At 46.5% G+C, this 21,715-nt stretch overlaps 1 protein-coding gene across 3 annotated transcripts in view; it reads right to left on the reverse strand.

Moving 5' to 3' along the window:
• Nucleotides 1-1,170: 1,170 nt before the first annotated feature.
• The window catches only part of Znf697 (zinc finger protein 697), a 33,772-nt gene continuing 13,227 nt past the window's right edge, over nt 1,171-21,715 (reverse strand). Inside the window, exons 1-3 of one of the 3 annotated variants that reach the window (XM_021158698.3) lie at nt 15,705-15,806; nt 8,362-8,639; nt 1,171-6,724 (exon numbers count right to left, since the gene is read on the reverse strand). In XM_021158698.3, the coding sequence (XP_021014357.1) occupies nt 5,271-6,724; nt 8,362-8,602 (1,695 nt within the window). In that variant the 5' untranslated portion in view covers nt 8,603-8,639; nt 15,705-15,806 and the 3' untranslated portion in view covers nt 1,171-5,270. Of the gene's footprint in view, nt 6,725-8,361; nt 8,640-15,704; nt 15,807-21,715 lie in introns of those variants that run through there. The other 2 variants (XM_029475481.2, XM_021158697.3) reach the window with 2 other exon arrangements.

Genomic DNA, 21,715 nt, shown 5'->3' on the forward strand with positions numbered 1-21,715 from the left:
GTACAGGAGGGAGGGAGGGGTCAGGAGAGAGGGTGAGGACAGGAGGGAGAGGGCAGGAAGGAGGAAGGGGGTAAGAGGGAGGGGGAGGGAGGAGACAGGAGGAATGGAGGGACAGGAGGGAGGGGCAGTGGCAGGAGGGATTAGCAGGAGGGAGGGAGGAAGCAGGAGGGAGGGGACAGGAGGGAGGTACAGGAGGGAGGGAGAAGGCAAGAGGGAGGGAAGGTAGAAGTCAGTGCCTCTGAAAGGGGAGCAGCAGCTGCTCTGGTTAATGTTCCATGCTGGGTCAGGCTTGGTGACAAAGACAGCTCTGTTTCCCCTTTGGCTTCCCATGGCCTTGCTGAGCAGGGAAAGCCTCTGGGTTATCTGAACAAGGTGACTGTGCATGTCAAAGGATAAGGTGATAAATTCTCATAATTCCATTTCTGCCTTGAAGATCTCTTTCCTGGGAACTGAGTTGGTGATTTTATGTGGCTAGGACCACACCAGCTAGGACATTTCAGCAAAAGTTTAGTCTAGCTGGTGAGTTCCCTTGGGTGTTCTCAGCCACCACTTAGACACAGTATTGTGAACTAAGGCACACGAAACTTTGTTATGCATATTATACTCTTCCCTTCTCAGTAACTATTTTTTCAGGGATCTTTCTTCAAACTCACCACCATTCCCACACTGATGGAGACCAGCACTGAAGGAGAAAACAATTGCTAGTAGTCCAAAGGCACATTAGACTCAATGCTGTGCAGGTTCACTAATAAGAATGTGCAAACTATTTAAACCTTCGCTATGAACCAGTCTTAGGGTGATCTGGGATCTATCTAATGTCCTCATACAGGAGATGCAAGTATGCATAAGCTTAAGCCCTAGGGAGACCACATCATGAGTGAGCTTGTGGATTGTGAGTTTGCCTTGATCTACTTGAAAACATGCCCTGGGCCTTCCAGCTTGGAAAAAGTATGTACCTTCTTGTTGTTGTTATTGTTGTCTCAAAAGCCCATCATTGAGTGGCTTTGGAGATTTTTAAGGAGCTGGACGTTTTCAAAATGTTTGAATTTCTTAAAGTCTTTAAAATGATTCTGTTTTATATTGTGACATTAACACACTCTTGGAGACAAAAAGAAAAATGCTGTTTTAAATGCATTTGTGTATCAAGGACAAGAAATCAATTGTGCTGGTTAGGTTTGTTGTTGTTGTTATTGTTGTTGTTGTTGTTTTCTATTTGACACAAGGTAGAGTCACCTGGGAAGAGGGAACTTTGACTGAGAAAATGCCTCTAAAAGACTGGCCAGTGGGCAAGTCTATAAGGCAGTTTTTTCATTAATGATTGATGGGTCAGAGACCAGCTCATAATGGTTGGTGCCATCCTGAGGGCAGGTGGTCCTGAGTCATAAGGACATTCAGAGCAAGCCCAGAGAGCAAGCCACTAAGCAACATTCCTCCATGGCCAGCCTCTGCTTCAGTTCCCATCTCTAGGTTTTTACCCTGATTTCCTTTCATGATGAGCTATGATTAAAACAAGGAAGTCATGTAAACCCTTTCCTCCCCAAGTTGTATTTGGCCTGGTCATGGTGTTTTATCACAAACACAGAAAGCAAGCTAGGACATACGTGTGTGCATACATACATATACAGATTAAGCGAATCGGTGGTTTTGAATCAGTGTCTTACTACTTAGACCAGGCTAGTCTCACATTAGCATTCATCCCTTAGCAGCCTCTTGTACCATGGCAACTGCACCCCCTCTAGATTGTGCTTTTAAGTGTGATAGGAAATATTTTAGGATTATGGTCCTTGTGATTTCTGCCACAATTATTCAACTGTGCATGAACGTCTCCACAGTCAGTTTGTGTGGACAGTGTAGGTGAAACTGCATTCCAGTAAAATTTCACTTACGGAGAGTCAAGTGTATAACACATAATAAAGAAGGATGATATGATAAAAGACTGGTAGGGATTTAATGACAAATAGTTCATATTGGTTGCTGGATGCCAGGATGCTGTCCAAGGAACCACCATTAAATAAAACAACCTGAAAACAGGGCAGTTCTTACGTATACAACCACACTCACAGAATCTGGTACTCTTGGGGTCATTAAATTACTTAATACTTTAACGAACAGATGTAAAATTGCACTAAAATGGAAAGTGTGCACACATCAGAAACATAGTTCAGATTGTCTATGAACACTGTTTTATATATAATATATATATAGGTTTTTTTTCCTTTTCACATATATGTACAGTTTCTAGACTGTAAAAGAGACCACGTGGCTCAAAGGATTAGGTGCTCACCTCCTTCTGCCTCAGGCTAAGTCTTTTAAGCTCATAAGCTTCAAGTTTTGCTTCTTAAAGACAGCAAAAGAAGCTGGCTTTTGACCAAAATTCCCCAGGAAATAAATAGTACAGTAAATTCTGCCTCCAACCCCGTAATAAGTTGGATTAAGGAATCTTTAACATTTCAAGCATGAACCACAGTTACAAGAGTATCCTGAAGAAACACAATTCTTCTAAGATGGAAGACAAGAAATAACCAGCTGGGTGCATGGAATTTCATGTAATGCAGGCATGTTCCCTGAAGAAGAGAAGAGAATCACATTGTAAATACACCAATCGAGCACTCGGTATGGCTGGACAGTTTCTTCTGCTAAGGGGTTTGGCTCAGATAAGGAATAACACAGTAGCTGATTCTCTTATCCACAGCGATAGAAAGAACAAAAGAATTCCATGGGTTTCTACTGCCATTACTTCACGCCATCTTGGTTATCCACAACCCACAAAACCCACTCTCTAAAGCTGCTGTTCTGTAAAACACTTGATAATGGCTATCCTGTGTGGAATAATGGCAGCAAAGGGCCAAAACAAAACAAAAAGCCCATAAAGTGGTTAAAAATATATATGAAGAATCAAAAGTTGGATTAGATTTCATTGGCACACACTTGAGAGAACTTAAAACGGAAGAGGTAGATGTGCATTTAACAAAAAAAAAAAAAAAAAAGGAAAAAAAATGAACTGGTTGTGGTTGGGGTCACCTGTAATCCCAGCACTCTGGAGCAGAGGCAGTGGCAGGTGGAGCTCTGTGAGTTCAAGGCCAGCCTGCTCTACAGGGTGAGTTTCAGGACAGCCAGGGCTATGGAAAGAAACTTTGGAGAGAGAAAAGGAGAGAGAGGGAGAGGGAGAGGGAGAGGGAGAGGGAGAGGGAGAGGGAGAGGGAGAGGGAGAGGGAGAGAATGAGAATGAAGACTGCCTACAAATCGGCTGCGTTGTTTTAAGTGGGTCTCATACACTGGGCATCTAGACAGCATGAGTCAGAATAAATAGGGGGCACAGACTTTGCATGTAAGTCTTCACTAAAGAAAACTGAAGAGAATTAGTGTTTTTCAAAACTAGCCCTAGCGTATCTGTTTTCATCTGTGAACAACAGTAAACAGATTAAGTGTACAAGATCAGCAGCAGGTAATATACAAAAGTCCGGATGTCCCCCAGATTTCTTTTTTAGTGTTCCTAGAATGAAAAATAAAAAATAAAAAAAAAACAAAAATGCTTCCCTAGAGTCCCCAAAGAAGCTCATTATGAAAATACAAATAATCAAGTATAAATCTCTAGCATTCACAGAAACTTGGCTAAAACTGTAAAAACAATTGTCTGGTTTCCCCACCACATTTTCAACTGTGTCCAACAGTTCCAGATTCCCATGAATAATCTAGGGTAATAAGTGTTAGTGAAGAAAACTTCACTGCCGGCCACAACACTGACTTCTAAAGGCTAATCTACGGGAGGGAATTTAAGGGTAGGTAACCAAAATCTATACAAGTCATTTGACTACAGCTCCCTACTAGAAATAGAAGACAGTGAGAATACTGGAATCAGGTGACAAAGGCCAGCTTTGTCAATAAGGACATCTTTGGTCCTTCTAGGCTTTAATTTTTCCAAGTGTAAGAATGCTCAGTCTTCTTGCTTTATGATATAAATCAGAGCATGTAAGTCATCCTAGCAATGGAGCTTGGAACACAAAAGGTCATTGCCCTGGGCCTTCCTCTGAAAGGCTTACCACACTCCTCCCTCAGACTTTCCCCAATCACAGTTTGCAATGCTGATGTATCTCACAGGCATGTGAGAAACACTAACAGTCATTAAAAAGCATAAAGCACTCTGTTAAATACAAAAGTGCTATTTTGGCATCTCGTATAACTGGAAAACATTCACTGTTTGTGCTATTTGGCAATTTTGCATTTCCAACTCTCCCTGACTGTGCCCTCCACGTGGACATGTGTGCCTCTTCTATAGGGGGGTCGGAGGTGGGGGGCGGGGACGGGGCAGGGATGAAAATCCTGTTTGGATCACATCTCTCATTAATTTGTGAGTAATTTGGGGGTTCTTGGGGTCAGGGCACACGCATGCAAATGAAGGCATCCCATCTTGTGAACTTGGCTTTCCTGCTCTACACAAATCTACACAAAGCCAGCAAAACTGAGCCAGCTAGTTGACTTTTGTGAACAGTTTCTGAGGCAGCTGCTGACAGTCTACTGGTTTCCTGAAACCTACTCTCCACTGATAGCTGAGACCTGACAGGCAAGTCCTGATTTACATAGCAGATGGGGCCATTCCTAGGTACCCCTGACCCTACATGAAGCTTGAGCAATTTCAAGAATTAGCGAAGAAACGGGTGCAGGATTTCCTAAGAGATCTAAGAACCAATGTATGTGAATTTCTAAACTTTTGCCCTTTGACATAACTGTGCAGTTTTTCTGCTTGATTTCCCCGGGATGCCTCAAAATAGCAGCTGGGGCTCATAGAAAGGGAAGTGGATTAGCAACCTCTTCTATAGGGATGAGAAGGGTCGTACTGGAGCTGATAAGTGAGGTGTTAGGGCAAACTCAGGCTTACCCCGGGAGTGTGACATTCTTCTTTCTACCCGCTTTTTGTTGTATGCCTGTAACTCTAAACAAATCACCTCAGTTCTCACACAGTCCAAGCCTCTCTACACAGCCCCAAATGCCTTTCCTCGGGGTCCTCCCAACTCTGCTATTCCAAGCTTTTCACTCTTCGCAGTGTGTATTTAAGTAAGCTATCAAGTCAAGCACATCTTCTAAGAGTTGCTTCGAAGGTGGAGGTAGGCACCTCGAAGTAACCACTCTTATTAACCATTCCGCGGGGGGGGGGTAAGCAAACACCAAAAGGCTCCCCCAGACACTCTCAGACTGCCCCTCCTGCCCCTTCCCCAACATCTACAGATCAGTAGCCAGACGACTCCCACCGTCGCCTCATTCGGATGCCCTCCCTAACACAAGTGCAACTTCTGGTGCTGTGCAAGGTGCGTCTTGTAGCGGAAGCCCTTGCCACAGCCCGCGCACTTGTGAGGTTTGTTGCCGGTGTGGATGCGCCGGTGGCGGATGAGGTGGGAGCTCTGGATGAAGCTCTTGCCGCACTCGAGACATGTGTAGGGCTTCTCGCCGGTGTGCGTGCGCTGGTGCTGCGTGAGCGTTGAGAAGTCGCTGAAGCGCTTCTCGCACTGGCCGCAGCCGAAGGGCTTCTCGCCGGTGTGCACGCGCAGGTGGTTGACGAGGTGCGAGTTGCGGCCGAAGCCCTTGCCACACTCCCGGCACACGTAGGGCCGCTCGCCCGAGTGCGTGCGCTTGTGCGTGAAGAGGTGTGAGCTCACGCTGAAGGTCTCGCCGCACTCGGAGCACATGTAGGGCTTCTCGCCCGTGTGCACGCGCTGGTGCTTCACCAGGTCCGAGCGCCAGCTGAAGCGCTTGCCGCACTCGCCGCAGCCGTGCGGCTTCTCGCCCGTGTGGATGCGCTGGTGGTTGGCCAGATGCGAGCGGCGCACGAACCCCTTGCCGCACTCCCCGCATGCGAAGGGCCGCAGCGCCGCCGCCGAGCCCTCTGAGCCCGCGCCGCCGCCCGCCGCCGCGTGCGCGCGCCGGTGGCTGAGCAAGTGCGAGCTAAGGCTGAAGGCTTCGCCGCACTCCGGGCACGGGTAGGGCTTCTCGCCCGTGTGCAGGCGCCGGTGCTTGAGCAGGTCGGCGCGCCAGCTGAAGCTCTTGCCGCAGTCGGCGCACAGGTTGGGCCGCTCGCCCGTGTGCAGCCGCAGGTGGTTGGTCAGGTAGGTGTTGCGGCTGAAGCCTTTGCCGCACTCCCCGCAGCGGAAGGGCTTTTCGCGAGGGGGCCGGGCCAGCGTGGGCCCCGCCCCGAAGCCGCCGGCCACGCCCACGCCCATCATCCCCACCACTCCTCCGCACTCGCCGGCCAAACCGAAGGGCTCCAGGCTGGCCACGGCGGCGGCCTCTGCCAGGCGGTGGATGCGCTGGTGCTGCAGGAATGCGGCGCCCGGGCTAAAGCTCTCCCCGCAGTCTGGGCAGATGGTGGGCGCGTCCATGATACTGGCCATCAGGCTGTCTAGTTCCCCGAGGTCCATGGCCATGGGGTGATGGAGCCGGTGGAAGTGGCGGTGAGCAGGCTTGTCACCCCGGTGTCGACCGCCCAGGGAGAGGTGACGCCTCCAAGGAAGCACCGGAGTAGACAATGGCTCTTCCTCCTCTATCAAGCGGTTCTCCCCAGCGCTTTCCTCTTCTTCGTCTTCCTCCTCCTCTTCATCTTCCTCTCCCCTCGGACTCCGAGATATGCTGTCAGATTCTGACAGCCCTGGGAACAGAGCCATGTCAGCCACACCAGGCTGGTCGTCCTCTTCCTCACGGAGGATAGCCCTTTCTTCCTCACTCAGCAGCCCCTCTGCAACAGACAAGTTGGCAATGGGGTCAACTAGACCTGATGTGCCAGGAGGGTGAGCCAAAGGAGTAATGCCCCTCCCCCAGCCCCCTTACCCCTACCTCTTACTCTGGCCTCTTCCCTATCAGTTACCTTCTGGTAAGACTAGAGGATAGTGCACTCTGCCCCACTGCCAACTCTCCTGGCAGACCCCGCCTACTAGACAGACACCCCAGCTTCTGCCTCAGAAGTCTTCAAATGGCTAGGTTTGCACCAGATGGGAATATGTCTCCAGAAGGAAAAAGAGGTGGTGTGGGTGTGGGGGGGTGGGGGATTCTCAACCATACTTTCTAAAGCTAGAGCCTCAAAACACAAGTCAGGTTAGTCACAGAAAGTATGAGACCAGTAGGACTCATCAGGTCCCACACAGATTCTAAAACAAAACAACAACAACAAAACCATTTGGTCAGTCTGGGAACAACTTGCGAGCATGTCCAGCCTTTGACATTGCAACAGTGTTTTCATCTACAAAGTTTGTGCTCAAAAAGCAGTCAAGTCTTAAGAAAAAAAATCAAAAGAGCTCATCTCTAAAGCACTGGTTCTCAACCTTCCTGATGCTGCGACCCTTGACTGTAGTGACCTCCAACCCTAAAATTATTTCCCTTGCTACTTCATAATTGTAATTATGCTACTGTTATGAAATGTAATGTAAACACCTGTGTTTTCCAAGGGTCTCAGGCCAACCCCTGTGAAAGGGTCATTAGATGCCCACAAAGGGGTCGGGACCCACAGGTTGAGAACCACTGGGCTACACTGAGGCACATGCTTTATAATTTAATTTTGATACCCAGAACCTACAGAATGGACCCCCTCTTCTACTCTCCATCTTTGTTCCGTGGGGGAGAGGTCACAAGGGTAAGGGAAGTGGCTAGAGACCCAGAATTTGCTTTCAGGTCAGAAATAGCAAGGGTGGTAACCAGGAACTTGGGCACTTGGGTAATCAGCCTCATGCACACAGGTAGGTCACTTAACCACCAAACTTGCTTCTAGAGAAGGAAATGATGATTTAACTAGAAATATCAATGTACTTCACCCAGCACTGTGCTAAGTCACTCTTTAAAATATATGTGTATGTGTGTATACATATATAAATTCATCTATTATGTATGAACGTGAGTTTATGTGTGTCAAGTACATGCAGGTACCTGCAGAGATGAGGACATTGGATGCCCTGGAACTGATTCCACGTAGTTATGAGCAGAATGATATGGGTGCTTAGAACCGAACTCAGGTCTTCTGCAAGACTAGCAAGCACTCTTAACCACTGAGCCATCTCTCTGGGGTCCAAAGTCACTGTTTAAATCCAACACATCATGTTCCTCCCCCAGCATCTGTGAGATAGACCCCAGTATTGCCTGCGATTCCACTGTAGTGTTGTCACAAGTGACCATCTGTAGCAAGGAGCAGCACCCAGGAGTGGCTTTTACTCATACTTACCAGTGTGGCCTCAGTGGCAGATGGTATAAAGGAATGAATACTCACGGCACCAACTTTCAGAGAGCCCACCCCTAGGTCCCCAGGATGCTGGCCCTGGTTGTATGCCAGTGGAATCCAATGTAAATGTGAGTTCTGCCACCTCAGAGGATACTCATTCTTCTCACCTGAACAGACAGTGGACGCTATGTCTCTCTCTCGTGAGTCCCCTCTTAGATCATCATCCTGTGGGGTGGAGTCCACTTCCTGCTCCAGGTGGCCTCTGTCTTCTGTGTCCCGTGGACTAGAGCCCATTCCTCTTTCTTCTGGGTCCCCTTGTCGGTCCTCAGAGTTCTCCAAGTCAGAATCCATGCCTCTGTCTTCAGAAGTCTGGTATTCACACACACCCGGATTATCTTCCTGTTCCATCCAGCAAGAGAAGGGCAAAGGAGGTAAGCAAGAGTCCCTGCTCAGACAAAACACAGAGAGGGAAAGGTTCTATCAACCTGGATTCAAGCTTTTACTCCATGTGGTCTTGATTTACCCATCCAATAAAACACGCTGCATATGCCAACAGCGAGTCAACTCTCTATCACACGCACACCTCGGATAAACAACTATGTAAAGTAAAACATCTGGGTAGGGGAGGAACAATGGCCACACACTAAGACCACATGCCAGCCCTCAGTTCAGTCTATGAAGTAAATGTCTGAGTGTGCATTTATGACTTGACATGGCTGTAAACATTGCTTCTGTTTGTTTGTTTCACTTTCACTTTAATCCGTAATACAGGGGGATTGAACCTAGGGCCATAAGCACTCTACTACTGAGTTATATCTACAGCTACTTAGTTATTATTTTGGAACAAGACCTTCTAAGTTACCCAAGCTGGCCTTGAACTCATTCTATAGCCCAGATAGATCTTGAACTTTCTGTCTTCTGCATCCTGAGTGTCTGAGATTCTAGGACTATGATATTTTTCTTTGAACTGTTTAAAGAATTCGTGTTAATTTAGCTTCCTGACTCTGTGCTTGCCACTGACACATTTAGCACACATGGAACCACCACAGGCCATGTCCACCTGGCCACACACTGAATGTGGAGTTTGATGTTTTCAACCTTCTTGATATAAAACGTCAGCAATTCTCTTGCCAGTGGCTTGGGAGTTGAAAAGGCTATCATGGAGTGTTAAGCCCTAGACCACTCTGGATACCTCTAAACACTGTCTCCAGAAGAGAAAATAAAACACTTCCATAGATGGAAAAAAAAATTTTTTTTAAATCCTTAAACTGAAAAAGGAAGAAGAAAAGCCCTGTAGTGGCTATTCCTGGTTGTCAACTTGACTATATCTGGAATGAACTACAATCTAGAATTGGAAGGCTCACCAGTGATCCTAATCTAGAGGCTGGGAAATACAAGTTTCTGATCTGGATCCTGGTATGGAGATCTTGAAACATAGTGGCTATGAATTCCAGAAGATTAAGACAGGGAGACCTCGAAGTTCAGGGTCATGTGGGATTAAAGGCCTGGTGGCACACACCTTTAATCTGGGCCACACCTTCTGCTGGAGACCTACATAAGGCCATTGGAAAAAGGAAGATTTACTCTCTCTCTCTTCTCCACCAGCTTGCCGTGTGGGACTGAGCAACTGCTAGATCCTTGGACTTCCATTCACATTGCTACTGACCATTGTTGGGAGTTGAACTACAGACTCTAAGTCATCAACAAATTCCCTTACTATACAGAGATGACCCATAAATTCTGTGACTCTAGAGAACCCTGACTAATACAAGCCCTAATAACAATTCTCTCTAGTCCATGAAACTTCTAGTGTAGACAGGAAGCTACTTTTGCTATCATTTGCTTCCTCCATTTCGGGAAGCCTGCCCTCCATAAGCCTGAAACATTCTTACAAGTATTTAGTTAATTAGTGGAGACCCTTTATGGGGCCAGAGGGAAAGTACACAAGAATAACAAACATCGATATGGCAACTTCCTATCTAGGACTACTGTCTTCCAAGGCACACTCAGCCTGGCTTTGTGGCAAGGCTCTGCTGTATTTTTAGAAGAAGAAAGCCAAGATGATAGAAACTGTGGCAGGCTTGTTGAAAGCAAGAGCCAGATGCTAGAGCCTGCTGTGCTACAGGCCACATTCACAGTTTGAACTGCATTCAGTGTGGTATGTCAGTTATAGATGAAAGTGAAAAGGAACATGTATCAGGGACTACTGGTAGTCCTCCTGCAAAGAAGAAGGAGGAGGAGGAGGAAGATCAGGAGGGGGAGGAAGATCAGGAGGAGGAGGAGGAGGAGGAGGAGAAGGAGAAGGAGAAGGAGAAGGAGAAGGAGAAGGAGAAGGAGAAGGAGAAGGAGAAGGAGAAGAAGAAGAAGAAGAAGAAGAAGAAGAAGAAGAAGAAGAAGAAGAAGAAGAAGAAGAAGAAGAAGAAGAAGAAGAAGCAGCCCAACAGCATGAGATTCTAAAGCCCTCTGTGGATGTCCAGGTTGCATCTCAAATGCAAAGCATGCCCTGTCAACACTGGGAAACTGAGCCAAAATAATTAGTTTCTGCCATCCGTCATGCTTGCAGCTTAGCTCAAGGAAGGAAAGGCACATTGAGGTCAAGGATCGTGGTCTGTGGTTTGAAGGATACCACTGTCTAAGAAATCCCCAGAGAGGACTGCAGGAATAAGGCTGTAGACTTGCTCCCATGCATGGGAAGAAGGGGTGGAGGCAGTAGTGGCTGGAGATGCAGCGCAGATACATCTTGATAGGGTACTTGCCTGGTGTGTAAACCCTGAGTTGAGTCCCAGGCACCGTACAGAACCACATGTGCTCACGTGTAATTGTGATCCCAGCACTTAGGAGGTGGAGGCAGGAGGATCGGAATCTCAGTGTGTCAGAGAGCAGCTGCGCTACAGGAGAGACCCTGTCTCAAAAACAGAAAGTGCTAAAATAGAAAGAGCAAAGAAAAGTATGGTGAGCAAGGATGGCCCATCCTTGGCAAGGAGCTTTCCCTCCCCTATCCAGGTCTTCCTTGTCCTGAAAAGCAGGAGTTATGCCTTGAGGAGATCCCTCCCCTGGGTGGGGCAGGCCCAACGGAAGTCAACTAGCCTCAGTCAACTAGGTTCAGTCTCCTCAGTGGGAAGAAGGTAGTGCTACTTAACCTTTCCCACAGAAGGAAACTAAAAGGCACTTTGGAAAACATCAGAGAGAGTCTTAGTGCTCTGAGCTTCGAGGCTGTGAAATGGGTGCACTGTTCCTCTCCGTCCTCTCCGCCCACCTCTCGAAGATAAACCGGCTCATCTAGACAGACACACCACCCCAACAGTGTCTCAGATCTTTTTCCATGGTGATGACATACTCCCTTCTTAGAGTACAAAGACTGAGCCCTTCCCTTAAATGTTCTAAGGAAGCTGTTGTGTCTGAGCTTCGTCGATGGCATCATGCAGGGCAGGTGGGTTCCCTTGGAAGGTGGACCAACTACGCTGCCAAGTTTCAAAGGAAGAAAGGGATATTATTATAGTCGTGAACCTTCTCAGAGGTAAATTCCATGTGAGACTTCAGTCCCCAGTCACACTGTACACCACTCTTTTGCCTTCTGGAGGTTAGACTCAACAGTCAGGTACATCCCTTGAATCTGCACATACTGTGCACCAAAAGGTGGTGGTGGAGGATGGGGCTCATGCAAGAAGAGGTTTGCAAATGTGACTTATTGGTTTGCTGGGGGGGGGCAGGGGGTTAAGAGAGGTTTCTGACTGGCTGACTGCAGCAAGAGAAAAAGGGTATATCCCAAAACTAAACGGCAAGGTTAGTGACTGCAGCCCACCTTCCTGAAAGGTGGAGCATGGTGGTCCAACCTGGCAGGAAAGGAGTACAGCTTTACTGCTGAGACCTTTAAATGACAGCTTCTTGGAGAGCAAGAAGCAGAGGATGCTCTGGTTGGTGACTTCCTGTGCACCCAGAGATCAGATCAAATGCAGCAGCTCTGTTTCTCTAACTTCAAAGAGAGCTAGGGTCTGAGCTCCCTGACTGAGGCTGGCATCTGAATTCACAGAACTGCCAGCCACACTGAATCAAGGCAGGCTCTGAGCTCCCAAAGGAATCCTTCTTCATCCTCACCACAAGGGGGACGGAGGGTTAAGAAGGCCCTGGAAAGAAGAAGAGCCCCTATCACCCAAATCGACAATGTTAACAGATTTGTTCTTAAATGCCGTATGTTTCCAGTAGACTTGAAGTCTATACCTGCTGCCCCCTCCCCCCAAACAGAGAGAGAGAGAGAGAGAGAGAGACCTCCAATGACACAGACTCAACTCCACTCACACCATCCCATCCTGGATTGTCTATCAGGCAATGATAGAAGCTATTTAGAGGTAAGGACAGATTTTCAAGACACGTTATTTAATAAAAAGCTACAGCTGGGTTTTTTGTTGTTGTTGTTGTTGTTGTTTGTTTTGGTTTGGTTTGGTTTTCCAGACAGGGTTTCTCTGTATAGCCCTGGCTGTCCTGGAACTCACTTTGTAGACCAGGCTGGTCTTGAATTCAGAAATCCGCTGCCTGTCTCTGCCTCCCAAGTGCTAGGATTAAAGACGTGTGCCACCACCGCCCAGCTACAGCTGGTTTTTAAAATACCTTTTTTTCATTAATGTAGACACAGTCATGTGTAGGTTAACACATGTATACACAGGCACAGAAAGAAAGGTCAGGAGCTCATCATTAAACTATTAACCACCTCTCTGTCACTTCTTGGAGGCTTCTGGCTGGTAATGCTTATCTTACCAAAACCCAAGGATATAGGCTATGTTCAACTTCACAGACCAGAAACAAGTACAGAAGTGATTAGACCAAGGTGAACTACAAAGCAGACATTCTCAAACACCTGCTGGTACTTTGGGAAATCGGCGCCATTTTTGTATGTATTTGCATTTCCTACAGTAAACATATATATATATATTTTTTTTTAACCCAGGAAAAAAGTTGTCTTTATTTTCAGTAGGATCAAATATGTTAATGAAAAACCTGTGATTATTCTAGAAGCAACAAAACCCACAAGCCGAGCAGCTGGGGTTCGGTCACTCTTGAGGACTTATCTTTCAGAAGTGCTATCGACTCACTGGGGGGCGGTGTTGTAACTGGAGTGTCAGCTGGGCCCCAGCAGACACTCAGCCACTTTGTTCCAACTCCTTTCCTACTCTTTCCCAAAAACTAGCAACATTTTTCTTGGGGGAGGGGGAGAGCTCAGCCAGGGTTGGATGATGAGTAGTCAGTAGGGCAGAGTGATCACTTTGTAGCCAGACTGACCCACGCTTGAACTGTCTGCTCTTAACCAGCTACCTGACTTTATGTGAGTCACATGACTTGGAGGAGCTCTAATTCTGTGCCCATAAAAAACAAGGATGCTCCCTCCTACTTGCAGAGTCATCCTAAGCGCCTGATAAATTACCATTTGTTAAAGCTGATGACACGTTAGATACAGTGTAAATAGAATTTATAATTAATTACTTTATTATGAAGTTCCTTGACTTAAATCATTGCACAGTAAACTCAAGTCACTGTCCACAGCTATCCTCCCTGGGAATACATTATTGTTTTCAGCTTCAGGCAGAACTTCCCTTGGCCTCACTGCTGTTAATAAACAACTCAGCATGGGAAGACAAGAATCAAGTTGTGGGTGGCTGCTGAAGGGAGCTGGATATAGGGTGAACAGTTGGTAGTTGCTAAAATATCCATCTTAAGCACAGAACTTCGGCCTAAAGCTAAACAGAGGAGTGGGTGTGTGGCTTAGCACACTGTCACTAAAGGAGCCTGCTCCCCCAGTAAGAACTGAGAGGAGATTGATAAGGGAAAAAGGAGTTGTCCAGCAGGGAAAATTAACTCCACATCTAGTTCTTCGGACTCACAGAGGCAAAGGAGCAGCAAGTGCTGATGGGACAGAGTCCCAGGTGCAGCCAGCACCACCACTGTGCTGTGTGTCAGATCCCTGCTTCTAAGATTTTAAATGTGGGAGGTGGAGGGCAGGTGGAGGGCAGGTGGAGGGCAGGTGGAGGGCAGGTGGAGGGCAGGTGGAGGGCAGGTGGAGGGCAGGTGGGGAGATGGCTCAGCAGTTAAGAGTACTGGCTGCTCTTCCAGAGGACCCAGGTTCAATTCCCAGCATCCATGTGGCAGCTCACACTGTCTGGAACTCCATTTCTAGGGGATCGGCCACAAACATACATGCGATAAAAATAAATAACTTTTAAAAGGAGTTTGAATGTGTCTTGAGTCCTTGACAACCAGGTTAGTTGATTAATAGAGGCACTAAATTAGTTTTACGAGCTCTATCTTGTTAACCCACCACCACTTTCATATGGCCTTTCTCTTAAATACAGAGCTGGGCACCTCTCAAACTCTATTTAAATCCAAGTTTCTAAAATTTACATATTTTTCATGTCCCTTGTTCCTCCTCTATGGTCCCACCTTTTTAAAATGGTAACATCCTTAAAATAACCAGGAAAATGCTCAAAAGCCTCACTCATCTGAACAACGTCTGAAACGCCCAGGCAGTGCACCCGGAAGATTCTGCTACAGAGTGGGGGGAAAGGTGATCTAGTAGCTTTGGTGTGGGGAGGTTGTTGTTGTTGTTCTATGTTAACAACATGGTCTGTGTCCGAGGCTGGCCTTGAGCTCCCTATATAGTCAAAAATAATGTCGAGTTTCTCATCCTGAGATAACAGGTGCTATCTGCTGGGCTTATGCAGCACTGAGACCCAAACCCAGGAGATCAGGTATGCTTCCCAAGCCTTGACAGTTCAGTCAACTGAGGTGCATACCTACCCACAAAGTATCTCTATAAAAAGGAAGAGGAGAAGACTGGAGCAGAGGGGAGAGGAAGCCAGGAGAGCTAGAAATCAGACTTTGACCTGGGTTTACTGACATATTTAGCCCCCTCTAGAGCTACCTGCAAACTATTCCTTTGATCGGGGGTCCTACCCCTTCATAGATCAGATCTAACTTCCTAGGATGGTCAGTCAAGCCCATACCACCCTCCCACCTCCCTGGATTTTACAGAGAGAAATTAAGGCCAGAAATAACACCAAGTGACAGAGCACTAGCAACTCCCACCCTCCAGTGGCATCCAGGACCCCCCCCCCACTGCCCTGCTGCTATGGGACAGCTCCTGCCCTGCCCCCAGGGAGATCAGAGACCAGCTTCAATAGTCCCAGGCTGGGAGGCAGTGTCCCATTTGATTGGACCTATGCAACTTACCATACTGTTGGTCCAGTCCCTCTCCATAGATCCTACAACTATCAGGAGAGTGGGTTACTCATTTTATGTGTTAAGAACACCACTATGCAGTGGGGCACGCCTTTAGTCCCAGCACTCGGGAGGCAAAGGCAGGAGGATCTCTGTGAATTTGAGGCCAGCCTGGTCTACAGAGTGAGTCCCAGGACAGCCAGGGCTACACAAAGAAGCCCTGTATTGGAGGTGGGGGGAGCAAGCAAAACAGAAACCAAACTCTGAGCATGTGGCCCACCCCCTAGGTAAAGTTAAGACTCACCTGTATCGTTGCAAGTGGGGGCAGCCAGCAAGAAAGCCTTGTGACTCAAAGAGGCAGGCTAAACCTGGAACCTCCTGCCTACTCCCTCGGACGTTGGGTGGACTGGAGTCATGTGCTAAGGTCACTGCCAGGTGGCAGGTGGCCAGGCCAGCAGAGACATCTTGTCAGGGAAAGGAAGTGCTCTCTGGGCAGGAGGCCAAGAGTGGCTCCATTCAGCAGCCTCCAGACTGAAGCGCCCTTCCTGTCTCCTACTCATCTTGGGGGCCCCTTCCTTACCTTCTCAAGGTTAAGCCAGAAACCCAGCAGCAGAATCTAGAAGCTTCTTTCTGCTGCTTCCCACGCCCCTGGCCCACCACTCTCTCCCCAGGGATAGTTTGCATATAAGTGTCCAAGCAAAGACACCCAATTTGGAAGAAACTGGTAAAAACAACTCCAGGCAGCTATCCAAAAGGCTGTATTCAGGACAGGCAGTGAGATCCAACTGGGGACTGCAAGGGTTAATCATTTGTCCATCTTCATCAGCAACTAAGTAAAAGAGTTAACAGTCAAATTTCTTCTTGGGGGGGGGGGGTGGTCTCAGAGCCCTGCATCTTTATTGGCCAGCTCAAAGGACAGTAAGTCAGTCACCTTACTGGACAGATGATGTCTCTGGTGAACAAGGAACAGCAGCTTTGTCACCCTCTTCCCATGTGTCACATTCAAAGATGCCAATGGACCCTCACCTTGGCTGGCTTTCATAGACCACCCACCCCTCCATGCCAGAGACCCAAGTGCAGACTGCTGAGCAAGGTGGACCTGAGTTCCAGACAAAGAACAGCAAAACACGCCTGCAACTAAATACTGACCACTCTCCAGACAGAAGAAGCCAGAATAATCTGGTTTCTGATCTGTAGTTAATGCCCTTTCACCTGGAGAGGGGAGCCCAAAGACAACATAGCCAGTGGGAGGCCCTGAATTCAGTCTCTAAACACGCGTGCTCATGGATGTACATGAACAAGCACACACACACACACACACACACACACACACACACACACCAGACAGACAGACAAACAGACACAGAAAACCACACAATGTCCTTGGGACCAGGTATTTCCTGTCCATTATCTCAGACAGGACCCCTTAGCTTGTGCAACCTGTCACACCCGTCAAGCCTCCACCATATGACCACTATGCAACTCCTTGTAGACAAAATAAGAATAAGTGTGACACAGCGACAGCTCCTAAATGAAAATTAGATTCTCTGCCTTCAAATGAGAAGCTGGACAAGCACCCCGTAATTCCAGCATTTGAAGGGTCGAGGCAGGAGGACTATCCAAGGAAATCCTGACTCAGGATGAAATAGTTCAAGGTGCTGGTGAAGACGCCCATCCATCCATATGTTCTGTTTTACTGATTAGAGTCATCTACCTGATGTACAAGAATACCTAGCATTCATAATTCTTCCTCCCCTGGAGACTTACATTTTACTATCTGCTTTTTGGTTTTTCTTCATTTCTTATTTCATAACAGAAGCCCTAGGCTATCCTCAGGAGGCTGTCCTCATGCCTGCTCAGCAGCTGGCTTCTCTGTTCAATGTATTTCACAGACTCCAGGACCTTGAAAAACACACACCTATGATCTTGCCCCCGGAAAGGCTTAGGCAGGGCGATTGAGATTTTAAGGTCAGCTGACATAGCAAGACACACTCCCACCCCATCTCCCTCAAAAGGAGAGTGGAGATTAATCTATGGCATACTCTGGCCCTCCTAAATCCCATGCTATATTAGTCAGGATTTCTCCAAAGGCAACAGAACCAGTGGGATGTATGTATATTTAGAAAGAGATATATAATAAAGAGTTCACTTATGCAGTTCCGGAGGCTGGCAGTTTCAAACTCTACCCTGAAGCGCAGATACCAAAAACAATGGGATGGAAATGTCCTCCTTGCTCAGGAAGATCAGACTTTTGATCCACGGAGTCTTTTAACTGACAGGAGGAAGCACACCCACATGGGAGATGCTAGTCTGCTTTACTCAAAGGCCACCGTCTAGGATGTTAACCACACCCAAGTCTGCCTTAACGGGGTGACTACAAACAGCGTATTATGGCACAGATGACTGCAGATGTCATGAGGAAGCTTTGTAGCTAAAACCTAAAAAAATAAATCTTATAAATTGTATGTATTTGTTTCTTCTCTCTCTCTCTCTCTCTCTCTCTCTCTCTCTCTCTCTGTCTCTGTCTCTCTCTGTCTCTCTCTCACACACACACACACACACACACACAATTTGGCAGCAAGCACCTTGACCCACTGATGCATCTCAACAGCCCCTAAAAAATTTTTCAGAAAAATATCCATAAGTGTTTGATTATGCATCTTGCTGCCTTGTGGCCCAGACAAACTAACACATAAGATTAACCACCACACACACCCTGGCTAAAAAAAATCTTAAATAATCCCTTCACACTTCAAACTTACCCCTAAAAGCATCGGTTTTGTCATGAAAATCACAATACATACTTGGATACAGTTTCTGTGTCATGTGATAAAGAGGACGAGGAGGAAGACTCAGGTTGATCTGAAAGATTCTCTAGACAGGCCTGGAAGTACAGGTCTAGAAACCCAACATGACAGAGGCTGAGTAAAACTTGACAGAAGCTGAGTAAGAAAACATGGCCAGCTTGGGCTACATAGTGAGTGCCAGGCTAGCCAGGTCCACAGAGCAAGACTCTGTTGCAAAACAACAAACCTGCTCCAAGTGGGGGAAAGCTCTCTAGACACGAGTATGGTATACACAGCAGAAAGAGACACGGTTTATAACTGATCTTGCTTAAGGAAGAAGAGACTTGGAATGCAGGAGAGGTGTGTCTGATGAGATGTGCTCATAACAGCCTTGTTCTGGAAGGACTGATGGGGAGATGGTGGTCTCTATTAAGGTTTCTGTGATCCTGTTTCTGCTGGAATGAGTAGCCCTGAGAGAAATGTTCTTCATAGCAAAGGAGAAGAGGGGAGTGCAGGGCCAAAGAGTTTGAAGCAGACACTCTGTCACCCAGCTTCCCATGTAGATTCAACAGGAAGAACTGCCGTTCCCTTCTCTGCCCAAAATAACTGCCTGGTGTTACTGACAAGGAATGGCTGGCACGTTCCGCTTGGAGTATTTCAGCTGGGTAAGTGACACCTCTGTGTGTAACCAGCCAGGGTAGGGTCCAGTGAGTGCGAAGCAGGAGGAAATGCAAAGCTACCTGATAGCTAAATGTTCCTGCCTCATCACGTCTCAAAATTCCAAAACTAGACTGATTTAAAGCAAAGCAAAGCAAAGCAAAACAAAACGCTTGCATACACTTGAAAACACTTTTAAAAATATAACTCACTCTTATCTCTTTAAAAATAACAGGATACACAAAACTCAGATCATAAGAAACTAAATAAGACACATGATCTCCAGTTGATTTACCAAGAGAACAATGACAAAAACAGCAAGAAAAAAATATGATAAAAAGAAGAAAGGAGGGAGGGAAGTCCAAAGATCAAACTGCAAGCAATAAATCAACCAACCTCAACCTACATACTTACAGAACCCCAACTCTAATTACCAAACTACAAAAGCAAGTTCTAAGCGGTTGGGCAATGAGCACAGACAGGCATTAAAAATCGAAGGCCAGCCTGAGCTACACAGTGAGGCACCCTCCAAAACCAAAGCCAAAGCTAATTATGAGACAACTAAGTAACTATAAAATTCTGATTAGCTATCTGATATCAAGAACTGTTCATCTTTATGATGCTGGTATTTGGATAAGTTCAAAGAGTCCTTTATCATCAATATATGAAATATTTATAGACGGGAGGATAACGTCTGGAATTTACTTCAACACAAATCCAAGGAAGGGAGGCTTAGATGGGTGCAGATGAAACAGGAAAGGCCATATATCGGCCACTGCTAAAATGCTGTACACCTAAGTTCATTATTCCACTCTACTCACGTGTGTATTTGTTAGACAGAAAACCCGCTTTTACCCATAGCTCAGTGCTGCTGTCAACCTTCGCCAGAGAAACTTCTCTCTGCAGCAGGCAGAAGTTATTGCAATAGACTATAGTGCTGAGCGTGTCAAGCCCCAGGTCCCAAGGCTCAGCGAACCTTGAAGCAGGCTGGAAAGGACAGAAGAGTCATCGGAAAGCATCTCATCATTAAAATACTTCAGAAATGGGCCACAGCAGTTTGGAGAAAAGGGGAAACAATTTTAGCCTTGTTTGCTAAGCTATTTTGTTTGAAAATAAATAGCAACTAATCTAAATCCAGGAGGTACCAGACAAATAGATCAGCAGCTTCAACTGGGATACAGAAAGGGTTAAGGAAGTGTGGACAGCCCAAACATTGTCCACCAACGCATAACTGAGTGGCTGGCAGGAGCCTAAATCCCTGCCAGACCAACTTTTGCTCCAATCACACTTGTGCCCCCACCCCAGGTAGCCAGTGTATTTGGCTAATCATACTAGCAATCTGTACCTTTCAGCACACTAATGTGCCTGCTTTTCATTTCCTATTGCATGGTGTGACAAATGCCCTAGGAGAAGAAAGCTGTTCCCTGAGACTCTAATGTACTACCTTTCCGGGATATACCTAATTTACATATTTGGCCTTGGTATTTGTAGCTTCTGTTAGCTGCTTGATAGGACAATGAGTCGAATCACATTAATCAACTCATAATCTGCCCAGTACATGGATCCTCCATCCCTGTCATAGGAAAAAGATTTAAAGTCTTACCAGAGTCACCAACCCATTCCTAAAATCGTCTACCTGCAAATGAGATCCTGGAACACATGGTCAAGAGGGAGATTCTTGCTTTAAGATTTGTATTATTCTTTAATTATATACATGTGTGTCTGTGTGCGGCATGAGCAGGTGCCCACAGAATCCAGAGAAAGGAGGTGGATTCCCTAAAGCTAAAGTTACAGGCAGCTGTAAGTCATCCAATGCTGGCAGGCATGGGAACCCTACTGAGTCTTCTGCAAGAACTGTAAGTAAAGCTCTTAACTGAACAGTCTCTCCATCTCCTAGAGGGGGCTTATAAGAATGACACAACCCCCCCCCCAAGACATGAGACCATAAACTAGAAGATGCATCTAGATCAAGAATCCAGATCATCTAATCTACAATGAACGATTCCGCAGATTCAGATTCACCGTATATCTTTGCTTCTGTTTTAATAGTGTCACTTTCCCTATATGGGAGACTCCAAAGAAGTAAGCTGGGTGGCAAAGGCCGGAACTACAGTGACATTTTGCTGAAGAGACTATACTTGTTAATGAGAAAGTCTGCCACATTTTAAATGCTTGAGAGACAGAGTCAGAGGCAGAGAGAGACAGAGAGTCAGAGAGACAGAGTCAGAGAAACATGATTTCCCAGGGAGGAAAATGAGGCCCAACAAATATATAAGTTATTTGACCACACAAAGGTAGTGAGTGGGCAGAGCACTGAGACAGCCATCCAGAGTCACCTGGTTCTTTTACATTCTCTTCTGCATCTGACCCCCTCTGTCATCTTCATGGCTTGGTGCTCTAGCTACAGTAACCACGCTTTGTGGACAACACCTTCCTTCTTCCTATTTCATGTTCTCTTCCAGACTTCAGCCAACTTCTACTGTTACATTCCTATTATAATTATGATTAGCTTGCCTCTTCAAAACTAAAAATAATCTTAAAAGTTTCATCAGATTCTCTAAGATGGACTCCAAGAAACCAGGTTTTGGATTGTCTATAATTTTCACTCAAGAAACAAAACATCTTGTTGACTTTTTTAAGTTGTTTGTATTAGCATTGACTTAAAGAAATATTATGGCCAACACTGAATAACCCCAAGTCTTTTGTGTAATTATGTGAAAGAAAAGTGGGGGTTGGAATATGACTATAGAGACTGTAGATATGTAGACAGTTCTGGCTATGCCATCTTCAGTTATCTTTATCCCCCTCAATGCTGGTGATTGAATCTAGGGCTTCATCTGTGCTAGTCAAGTGCCCCAACTAAACTACATAC

The sequence above is a fragment of the Mus caroli genome, unplaced genomic scaffold (assembly GCF_978045245.1).
Source record: "Mus caroli unplaced genomic scaffold, Mus_caroli_1 scaffold_3, whole genome shotgun sequence".
Taxonomy (NCBI): Eukaryota; Metazoa; Chordata; class Mammalia; order Rodentia; family Muridae; genus Mus; species Mus caroli.